The 12,157-nt window shown below is 30.7% G+C and overlaps 1 protein-coding gene across 1 annotated transcript in view; it reads left to right on the plus strand.

Moving 5' to 3' along the window:
* Nucleotides 1–12,157, plus strand: part of megf6b (multiple EGF-like-domains 6b) — a 99,447-nt gene that overhangs the window by 77,261 nt on the left and 10,029 nt on the right. The window contains exons 19-30 of the mRNA XM_073826379.1: nucleotides 1,944–2,072; nucleotides 2,154–2,282; nucleotides 2,398–2,532; nucleotides 3,848–3,982; nucleotides 4,182–4,307; nucleotides 5,514–5,645; nucleotides 5,724–5,852; nucleotides 5,966–6,097; nucleotides 7,618–7,746; nucleotides 7,835–7,963; nucleotides 8,226–8,354; nucleotides 10,026–10,154. Coding sequence (XP_073682480.1) covers nucleotides 1,944–2,072; nucleotides 2,154–2,282; nucleotides 2,398–2,532; nucleotides 3,848–3,982; nucleotides 4,182–4,307; nucleotides 5,514–5,645; nucleotides 5,724–5,852; nucleotides 5,966–6,097; nucleotides 7,618–7,746; nucleotides 7,835–7,963; nucleotides 8,226–8,354; nucleotides 10,026–10,154 — 1,563 coding nt within the window. The remainder of the gene's footprint in view (nucleotides 1–1,943; nucleotides 2,073–2,153; nucleotides 2,283–2,397; nucleotides 2,533–3,847; nucleotides 3,983–4,181; nucleotides 4,308–5,513; nucleotides 5,646–5,723; nucleotides 5,853–5,965; nucleotides 6,098–7,617; nucleotides 7,747–7,834; nucleotides 7,964–8,225; nucleotides 8,355–10,025; nucleotides 10,155–12,157) is intronic.

Below are 12,157 nucleotides of genomic sequence, written 5' to 3' on the forward strand. Positions count from 1 at the left end.
GATCACAAATGTATCATGCAAGACAGAAACAATACATTTGATTAATGCATTTGATAAAAAAAAAATGGAAAACTCAGGCTTGATTGCTTCAACAGAAAAGTAATTTCACAGGTGGAGAAACATTTCATATTTTTTGATGAAAGATGATTTTAAATGAAAAAAGGAGGATCCGCACTCACTTGTATACTTCTTAATGATTTTCTAGGATCATCAAACATTTTGGCACTAGGCCTTCCTCAGTGAATCATACTATTAGTAAATAATGAGATAGACCCCATTATAACCCTGTGAAGCCTGACAAATGAAATCTAATTTTTTGAAATGAAACAATTTATTGAACCTTTAAACAAAATCTGGTCTTTGCTTATGTGTTTTTTTGTTGAGTATCATATTTGATACAACAGGCTTTTATGGATTGTATAGTGATACACACATGTAGTGAGAAAATGGATATGATATTCTAAGGCCCAAACTGAACAAAAATATGTGTCATATTTATGTGTCAAATAAATATTAACAACTGCACCAAATTGCATATTTTTGTTTTGCAAAAAGTAATATGAAATTCTGATAAGTTTGTAATGTAAATCAATGATCTTTATAACACTAAAGCAAACTACTTGCATAAAATGATATAAATATCAGTTGTCACTCTATGTTTCCCAATAATATTTAATTGTAAGATGTCTTAATGATTCTTAATATAAGTAATACAATATTTAAATGCTTATTTTTTGATATATGATATATATTAAATATATAATGTAAGGCAATACAGTATGGAAGCCCATTTTCACCACTGAATAAAAAATAAAAAAGGTTATTATGAATATTATATTATATTATATTATATTATATTAATTCAAATTGGGGAAATATTCTGCCCGCTAGAATCATTTTAATAAAGGAATGCTTTCATTGTAGTTTTACAGTGTGTATAATAACATGATATTACATTATATTAATTGATTTATTTGTAATAGTTTTAACCATTTTTTCCATGATTTAATTCAAATTAGAATTTTTTATCTCGCAATTTAAATTTTTTTTTTCTCAGAATTATTAGTTATAAAGAAAGAATTGAGAGACAAACTCACAGTTCTGAGAAATAAAGTCGCAGTTCTTAGAAATAAATTAGAATTGCTAGATGATAACTCACTATTCTGATTTTTTTTTTCTTCAGAATTGCGAGTTTATATCTCGCAATTGTGACTTTTTATATACTCGCAATTCTGAGAACATCTGAGAAGATCAGTCTTTTTTCCCCCTCGGAATTGGACTTACATTTGTGAGTTTAACTGAATATCTCCCAATTCTGAGAAAAAAATTTATATATAATTCTCAGAATTGCGAGAAAAGAGGTCAGAATTGCGATTCTGAGCTCATATCTTGCAATTGTGTTTATGACGGCATTCTGAGAAAAAAAAGTAAGAATTGTGACTTTATATCTCGCAATTCTGACTTTATAACTCTCAATTGCGAATTTATATCTCACAATTTAAAAAAAAACAAAAACAAAAAAAAAACAGAATTGTGAGATAAAAAGTTGGAATAACGTTATTTTTTAATCATTGGTGGCTTCCATAGGCTTCCATAATACAATGAAGATTGAGAGATGAATAAGTGAATGTTCTTCAAAAGCCTCATAACCATATTTGGTGCTCACATTAAAAATCATGTTCAAGTTATTCTCACGTTTACTTCATAAAAATCAGTCGAGATTTGATAGCAAAAAGACGTGAAGCATGTCAGACGACAGAAAACATGTAGATGATTGTGTACAAGATGTTCATCAGAAAAGTTTTGATCACGTTGATCATTTCGAGACCTTAGAAATTTGTGTATCAAAAATGACACAGAGTTTCTTTTTATTATATTTCTGTTGTGCTGCTTGTTGTTTTAAAAGCTCCTGACCTTAGTCTTTCTGCGTGTTTGTTGTCTAGCGTGTCCGGAGGGCTGGTTTGGTAGGAATTGCTCGTTGATCTGTAAGTGTAAGAACGGCGGCGTGTGTGATCCGCTCACCGGGAGCTGCCGATGTCCACCAGGGGTCAGTGGAGAGCTGTGTCAGGACGGTGCGTTTACATTGACACCTTCACTGTATGGAGTGATTTAACAGACAATGTGTAATATTGATAATGATACAATCACTTCAGGTTGTCCCAAGGGTCTTTATGGGAAGTTCTGTAATAAGAAGTGTAATTGCGCTAATAACGGACGCTGTCATCGCACTTACGGCGCGTGTCTGTGTGATCCGGGACTGTATGGACGGTTCTGCCACCTACGTGAGTATTATAATTCACCAATTTAACTGCACTGTGCTTGAAACAGGGTTCATTTGCAACAGTGCAATAAATATTTGTAATCTGTTATGACTTCCTGTCCTTTGTGTTCATGCAGCGTGTCCTAAGTGGACATTTGGGCCGGGCTGTTCTGAAGAGTGTCAGTGTGTTCAGCAGAACACTGTAGAGTGTCACCGTCATCATGGCGCCTGCATCTGCAAGCCGGGTTATCGGGGCGACGCCTGCAAAGATGGTCCGTTTGCATAATGAATTCCTTAAGTGTCTTTGATGCAAGGTTGCGTTGCACTGAAAAAAATGCATTGGAATGCTTACATGAAATGCAAGGAAAAGAACAGGAAAACTATTCTTAAAATAAAATAATAAGTCAAATAAAAAAATAGCTAGATGATGCATTACATTTTTATCTTTTTTTATATTAAATTTGCTTGAAAATGCTTTAATGAATGTAAAAATGGAAAATCAATCTAAAATTAAATTAAACAATTATTTTTATTTTAAATTTGCATTTGAAATGCTTTTTTTTTTAAACAAGGAAAAGAATGTGAAAACAATCTAAAAAATAAATAAATAAAAAGAAAATAGCACAAATAAATTAAAATGGATAGTTAGTACATGGCATTTTTATCTTTTTTATATAAAATTTGCTTGAAAATGCTTTAATGAATACAAAAATGGAAAATCAATATAAAATAAATTAAACAATTATTATTATTTTTTTATTTTAAATTCGCATTTCAAAATTTTTTTGAAAAACAAGGAAAGTAATGGGAGCAATTTAAAATTTTAATAAATAAAAACAAAATAGCACAAGTAAATTAAAATGGATAGTTGTGTAGAATGTTATTAATATTTTTTTTTTAATTTGCTTGAAAATACTAAGCTTTTTCTTTTTCATGTTTCATTAAAATTTGATTAAATATATTTTATTTTAAATTTGCAATGATAAACACGGAAAATAATTGGAAAATGTAATCTAAAAATTAAATTAAAATAACATTTTAAAATTGCAATCTAAAAATAAAATGTATAGTTGACAAATAGCATTTTAATCTGTTTTATTTTAAATTTGCATTGAAATGCTTTAATAAAAAACAAGGAAAATTATTAGAAAATGTAATCTAAAAATTTTTATTTAAAAACATTTTCAACTTGCAATTTTAAAAATACAGTCAAATGTATTTTGTTGATAGATAGCATTTTAGATTTACTTTGAAATTCTTTACTGAAGACAAAAATTAAATTAAATTAAAATTAAATGGAAAGTTGATTTTATACAATGAAAATAATTGGAAAACATGCAATCGAAAAAATGAAAATATAAAGTAAAATAAAAACACACTTTAATCAAATACAAGGAAAATATTTGGAAAACATGCAATATAATTAAATTAAATTATTAAATTAAAATAAATTAATTAATTTAAATAAAATGGACAGTTGAAAAAAGGTTTAGATGGAGATCTAGTATATATATATATATATATATATATATATATATATATATATATATGATATGATCATTGTTAATTTTTTTTTTTTTTGTGCAGAGTGTGAGTCTGGGTTCTTTGGCTCTGGCTGTGATAATAAATGTTCGTGTCCAGTTGGAGTGGCCTGTGATCATGTGACTGGAGCGTGTCAACCGCAGTGTCCAGCTGGAAAGAGAGGAGACAAATGCGACCAAGGTACATCAAGTCAAATTATAGATATGTATAGTGTCTATATTCCATTAAGGTCATTAGAGCTCAAATATTACACATGCATCTGTCACTGATCAGATCAATAAAGCTGCATGTGGAAATGAATGTGCTTTGTGTCTCACACCATCTCCCATCAAAGGCCCCAAATGTTAAACAAAAATTGTTTTTGCCATTACTGTGATAGATTGTGTTGATGGGAGATTTGGGATTGGCTGCTCTCAGTCATGTGACTGCTCAGGGGCATCATGTGACAGGATAACTGGCCAATGCTTGTGTCCCACTGGAACTTTTGGAAAACGTTGTGAAAAAGGTACAATTCCCATGCTGACATTGTTCTGTATTTTTATATTGTTTTCATATCTATTAAAAAAAAACCTAAGTTTATAAAAAAATAATTTACATTATTTTTATACTGTAAGGTTGTATTAGTGGCTCAAAGACAAAATAATCTAATAAGAAAATTCTGCATGATGACATAATGTTATGTTAATATTCTGGGTACTTTGATTCAATACAATTCAAAAATCACACCATGAAAAAACAACCAAACAAGAAAATGAGGAAAAACTCAGTTTTAAAAATCATGTGTTTAACAAATAACTATAAAATATTTAACTATTGTTAAACTTTTTTTTTAACAGAATTTAAATATTATAAACCATATTTATTTTTTAAATAAAAAATAGTTTTTTTTATTAATTTATTGTACTTTCAATTAAGTTTTTTTAATTTATTAATGTATCTACTTATTTTTTATTTTGTGATTTTTTATTTTTTATTTTTTTTTATTTACATAATTTTTTTTTTTTTTTTTTTACAAAATATGAATATTATAAGCCATATTTTTTTTACATTAGAAATTTTGGTTATTTGTTTTTAAACATTTGTTTTACACAAAATGTGAATATTATAAACGGTATTTTAATTCTTTATTTGTAAATTTAAAATTTAGCCATTATTTATTTTTTTATTTTTACTTTACTTTTTTTATTTTATTACTTTAGTTAATTATTTTTTAATAAAAAAAACCCCATAAAAGATTTAACTATTTTTTAACCATTTGTCTTTTACAGATTTTTTATTTTTATTTTAAACGTAGGTTGTTTTTATTTTTAATTAACTTTATTTTTTGCTTTTTAATTTACATACATTGCTTGATATAAAACTGTATTTCACTATTAGCTATAAATATTTAACTATTTTTTAACTTTTGTTTTTCACAGAATGTGAATATTATAAACAGTATTACATTTTTTATTGGATTTTTTAATAGTTTTTTTCATGTTTTAAGTACATTTTTTATATTTAGCATTTTAATTTACACACATTTCTTCAGCTATAAGCGTCTGCCAAATGCTTAACTATTCTCTGAGGGTACTGACTTTATATTTAAGAAACTGGCATAAATATATTTTTAGTTTGTGCACCTGCCTTTAGTTTGTTCATAATATCAAGAGTCACATTAATGATGCTGTCCAGATGTATAACTCAGAAACACATTATGTTTCTTCATCAGAGTGTGCGGAGGGCCGCTGGGGTGTCGAATGTCGGGAATTGTGTCCGGTGTGTGAGAACGGAGGCCGTTGTGACCGGCGTAATGGGACGTGTGTCTGCACTCCTGGATTCATCGGGAGATTGTGCCAGAACAGTGAGTGAATCTCTGTGCTTCTCAAAAACAGGCAAACTTCCTCTGTATGTGGTGTTTTGTAAATGTCTCTGTGTTTAGTGTGTCCCGCGGGACGTTTTGGTGCGGGCTGTCAGCTCAGGTGTACCTGTGATAATGGAGCTCGCTGTCATCCTGTAACCGGACGCTGCTCGTGTCCTCCAGGCTGGACGGGACACAACTGCAGGAAGGGTATGTTTTATTTGATGTTTAGTATGTACAAATAAACTTGCATTTAATATGCTTTCTATGTGTGTAAAACCCAAAATGACACCACTGAATTTTGAGGGATGTGTGTGTTGTAGCCTGTGATGCAGGCCGCTGGGGTCTGGACTGTGTGAATGTGTGCGACTGTCGAAACGGTGATGGAGGGTGTGACGCTCAGACCGGACGCTGTCAGTGTGAGGCGGGTTTCACTGGACCACGATGTGACCAGAGTGAGTGAAACACCTGCACAACAACATTCACACAGCATTCCTGGACATCAGACAGTAAAGAACAGCACTAGCAATGCCAAGCTCATGAGTTTGCAAGAATGCAAAGTTCTAAACTATACCTCAAATGCAACCTAATTTGCTTTGGATCAAGCGTCTGCCAGATGCATAAATGTAAATGTGTGTTAAAGAAACACATGATACTTTGTATAGGATGCATTTTACCATATCAATACTATTTCAGTTTTACTGTATTGCATATTTAATATTTGGTTATGGATTTTAGTGTTAAAATGCAGTGACATTTCTAGATTTATAACAGTCTTTCTATATTCTGTGCATATCTAATATCTTTTATAAATGTTGTAGTATTTATGATGAAAACGAAATACAAAAAAATATGAAATATTGCGAAATAAAAAAGTCAAATGTGTGTACTATATGTGACCCTGGACCACAAAACCAGTCATAAGGTAAAATTTTACAAAACTGAGATGTATAGATCATATGAAAGCTCAATAAATAAGCTTTCTATTGATATATGGTTTGTTTGGATAGGACAATATTTGGTCGAGATAAATCTATTTGAAAATCTGGAATCTGAGGGTGCAAAAAAATCCAAATACTGAGAAAATCACCTTTAAAGTTGTCCAAATTAAGTTCTTAACAATGCATATTACTAATCAAAAATTAGATTTTGATATATTTATAGTAGGAATTTTACAAAAAATCTTCATGGAACATGATCTTTACTTAATTTCCTAATGATTTTTGGCATAAAATAAAAATCAATAATTTTGACCCATACAATGTATTTTTTGCTATTGCTACAAACATACCCCAGCGACTTAAGACTGGTTTTGTGGTCCAGGGTCACATATTACTATTTTAAAATGTATTCAAATAGAAACAGTTATTTTAAATAATATAAATATTTTTAGAAATGTTGCTGTTTTTGCTGTAAGAGACTTCTTTTTAAAAAAACATTAAAAATCAAGTTTTTAATGCTTTGGAATGAATTTTTTTTTTGGGAAAGAATACGTTTATGCACATTACACAAATACAGTAAAAACTTTATATTTATATATATTGTGAAATATTATTAAAATTTTAACAGTTTTCTATTTGAATATATTTGAATTAGACATCATTTATTCCTGTGATGCAAAGCATTTATTTACCTAGTAATTGATAATGAACAATTTATAGTAATTGAAAATATTAATTATTAAATAAATAATAATGAATCTAATTATTACATTAAATTAATAGTACATAAATTAATAAATAATAATTATTAAGAAATGGATATAAAAAAAGTTACAATAAATGGCTAGTTGATGCATTACATTTATATGTATATCTAAGGTCCTGTAAACATTTATTTGTTTATTTATTTTATTTTTATTTATTTTCTATTTCCATTTTCTCATTTTAGATTTGATAGTCCTTCTATATTCCACTTGTATGTTAATATCTGTTATAAATGTTTACAAATTTAATGTAATATATATCTGTCCCAGAATGCACTGCTGGTTCCTTCGGCCCAGGCTGTAAGAATCGCTGCCAGTGTGAAAACCAGGCATCATGTGACCACGTGGGTGGAGCTTGTACCTGTAAAATCGGCTGGACTGGAACATTCTGTGAAAAACGTGTGATTCTCCCACTCACTACATATTAACCATGTTATGGGATACTTGATTTTTAACTGTTTATATGTGTGTGTGTGTGTGTGTCCAGCCTGTCCTCAAGGTTTCTATGGTCTGGACTGTCAGCAGAAGTGTGTGTGTATGAACGGAGGTCTCTGTGATCACGTCAATGGTGAATGTGTCTGTCGGCCTGGCTGGATCGGCCCACACTGCAACCAAAGTAAGCCTAATTTCGAAAACTTTTTGTTTTTTATAACTGTACCTTTAATAAACCTGCTCACCTAGGAAATTGCTAAAGTTGTTAAAACCAAAAAGCCTATTTTCTCACAAGGAGCATTTTCATCTTGCTGATGTTTGCAGAGCTCAGCAGGATCTCGTTATGATTGTAATTTCTTCTTTTACGAGCACATCTGTCTTTGTGTCTTGAACACAATGAGCCATTTTCCAGCGAGTAATATTTGCACCGTTTGTCTCGTTTGTAGCGTGTCCTGTTGGATTGTACGGAGCGAGCTGTTCTCAGACCTGTGTTTGTCACAATAACAGCAGCTGTGACGCTGTAAACGGTCAGTGTGAGTGCAGCGCTGGGTGGACGGGAGACACCTGCTCACAACGTAAGATACTGATGCTTTAGTCATTAAAATGTTTTATACACACTACCAGTCAAAAGTTTTTGAACAGTACGATTTATAATGTTTTTAAAAGGAAACTTTTCTGCTCACCAGATCTGCACTGATTTGATCCAAAGTACAGCAAAAACAGAACAAAATTTAAATATTTTTACTATTTAAAAGAACTGTTTTCTATTTGAATATATTTTAAAATGTGATTTATTCCTCTGATTGCAAAGCTGAATTTTAGCATCATTACTCAGTCACATGATCCTTCAGAAATCATTCTAATATTCTGATTTTCTGCTCAAAAAACTGTTATTATTATGTTGCAAACAGCATAGACTTTTTTCAGGTTTCTTTGATGAATAGAACGTTCAGAAGAACAGCATTTATCTGAAATAGAAATCTTCTGTAACATTATAAATGTCTTTATTAATAAAGCATCCTTTGCGAAATAAAGGTATTAATTTCGATAATTTCTTTCTCAATAAAAAAAAAAAGCTATACCAAGCTTTTAAATGGTATAGTGTATAATGTTGCAAAATCTTTTTGTTTCCAATAAATGCTGATCTTTGGATCTTTCTATTCATTAAAGAATCCTAAAAAAAATTGACTCAACAGTTTAAAATATTTTATATAATAATAATAAATGTTTCTTGAACCGCAAATCATCATATTAGAATGATTTCTGAAAGTTCATGTAACACTGAATAATGGAGTAATGATGCTGAAAATTCAGCTTTGATCACTGGAATAAATTACATTTTATTCAAATAGAAAACAGTTATTTTAAATAATATAATTTTTTTTTTTTTTTAATTTACTGTTTTTGCTGTACATTTGCTGTACAAATAAAAGCAGGCTTGGTGAGCATCTTTTTAAAAAAACATTAAAAATCTTAGTGTATATTGTTATATATACACTATACAGTAAAAACTTAAATATTGTGAAATATTATTGTTTTCTATTTGAATATATTTGAAGACATAATTTATTCCTGTGATGCAAAGCTGAATTTTCAGCATCTTCAGTTTACTCTTGTCTTCAGTGTCACATGATCCTTCAGAAATCATTCTAATATGATGATTTGCTGCTCAAGAAACGTTTATTATTATTATAAGTGTTAAAGACATTTGTGCTGCTTCACATTATTGTGGAAACTGTGATGCATTTTGTTTTTAGAATGTTTTGGTGAATAGAAAGTTCAAAAGAACAGCATTTATTTCAAATAAAGCTCTTTTTAAAGAATATACACACTCACCATTTGCATGTTAACACTAATATCTAATCAGCCAATCACATAGCAGCAACTCGGTGCATTCAGAGTATGACAACAATGTGCTAAAAATGGAAAAGGTCTTTGAAAATTACTTAATGCTGTATTATGTGGCAGTATCAATTTGTGAAAAAACACTGTAATACACAAAAGGCATGATGTTACCGGTTTCACAAATTGGTGTTTTGGTAGATGATAATGGTATTTGCATGAAAGTTACCAGTTTCCAATTCCTATAATGCTCACAGACAATATGAAGAATAGAGTAGGCCTCTTATGAAGAAGAGCAGCGTTTTTGATGATATAGTGTGGCCTGTGTGCTGTATGGTTTTTCTTTGATTATGTATAGTTTTGGATGGGGTTCTAGTTCAGGTTTTGTATTTCTGTTTGTCCAGGATGTTCTCCAGGTTTCTTTGGGACAGGCTGTGCTCAGAGATGTTTGTGTCAGAACGGGGGTTCATGTGACCCTGAGAGCGGCAGCTGCTTCTGTCCCAGCGGATGGACAGGTTCGGCCTGTGAACTGGGTGAGTGAGAGATCCTATGCTGAATTTTCCCTGAAAATACCTGGAATTGATTTAAGTAATGTGTAATATATTTACACTTAATAGTATTTGACAGTGTAAAGTGTGGTGTACTGATCACAGTTCTGACTACAGGAACAAATGTACTGCATAGGAAACAGTGTTGCCAGATCGGGTTGAAGATCTTCAGTCCAAAAGCTCACCAAAACCGCCCACTTCTGCAAAAACAAGCCCAGAATTTTAACTGCCAAAGTATTGTAATAGAGTTTTATTGCCATGTCAATGAAGGTTGACAAGGACCATTTTTACCTCTTAAAAAAAATAACAACAAAATAAAATAAAGATAAATCAATTTCACAAGAATATGGCTCAAAATAGGGCAAAGGCATTAAAGGGAGTCAGAAAACATGCCTAAAATGTCCAGAAATCAAGTTAACTGATGACTTTAACCCTGGGAAAAATACATGCATCTTTTCAATGTCCACAGTAAAAATAAGCACATTTTTGTGCAAAATTCAATTAAATTTAAATTAATTTTTAATTGCCCAATCTGGCAACACCCAACTGCCCAATAGGAAACCATTACTCCCAATGTATAAGTTTAGTTTTTTTTACTTTTTATTTTTTCGCTTTATTATAGCATTAAAAGAGAGAACAAAATTTATGCATCACACATATGTCACCCTGGACCACAAACCAGTGATAAGGATGCATTTTTTGAAATTGAGATTTAAGCATCATCTGAAAGCTGAATAAATAAGCTTTCCATTGAAGTATGTTTTGTGTTTGGCTGAGATACAACTATTTGAAAATCTGGAATCTAAGGATGCAAAAAAATAAATAAATCAAAACATTGAGAAAATCACCTTTAAAGTTGTCCAAATGAAGTTCTTAGCAATGCATATTACTAATCAAAAATTATGTTTTGATATATTTACGGTAGGAGATTTACAAGATATCTTAAAGGTGCCATATGTTGTGAACTTTTACACATATTAGACATATTAAAGTCTCATTCTAGGCTAATGTCATATTTTAGATCCTTTAGTCCTACCTCATACCTAAACTTAACTACCTTACTAACTATTCACAAACAGCAAATAAGAGGTGTTTATTTAGGCAAAAGCTGTGGCCAATAGTTATGAATTAGTCATAATTAATTGTGGCATATAAATTAGTATATGAAGTGTGACCAAATTTGTATATATTTCTATGTTTTATATGTTACAAAAAATCAAATGGATGTCCAGTAATTGATTTCTCCATGTGCTGACCATCAGTGGTCAGTGTAAGCTTGGAAGGAAAATTTGACGGGGAAAAAAAGGTTATGAAGCTGCTGATTTCCAGACATTACATCATATATATAGTGTCTTGCTGGTGTTTCACTTTTCAGTATTTGTTGACTTGTGTGTCAGATGGTTTTGGCAGCCGCAGGCGCTTTAGTCACAGCCTCCGTTTCTAGATCTTGGTTTCTTTTCCTCACACCTCGTAATAGTAATGAGCACTGCTGCAGGGTGAACGTTTATATGCAGGTTTATTTAGTCTCAATCTCAAAGCTCAACTTAAAAATAGAGCAGAAAAAATCACAATATGTGTGGTACAACTGTTTTACCACAAAAAATATCGTCAACAGAAATATAATAAAAAAATAACTGTTTAATAATTGAATATATTATTTATTTTGGTCTGTGGTCTCATTCCCCTCTTTACTTACAGTTGTTTCTTGTGTCTTTTTGACTGTAAGCTGGAAAAAAAAAATCTGTTGCTTACAGTTATTTTACAGTGATTTTTTAATATGCCTCATCCAATTGTATTTTTGAGCCAGACAATATTTTTCTATATTTGGTATATGGGTCAAAGAAATTAAGATGTCTACGTCAAAAGACAATTACAAAAATTATTTTATGTCCATAGAAAGCACATTAAATGTAAGTAAAGTGTCTACTTTTAAGGGGTGCACTGCAGGCAAAAACACTGTTTTTCATGCATCAATCAAGTTTGAGATT

Source organism: Garra rufa, chromosome 20 (assembly GCF_049309525.1).
Source record: "Garra rufa chromosome 20, GarRuf1.0, whole genome shotgun sequence".
Lineage (NCBI taxonomy): Eukaryota > Metazoa > Chordata > Actinopteri > Cypriniformes > Cyprinidae > Garra > Garra rufa.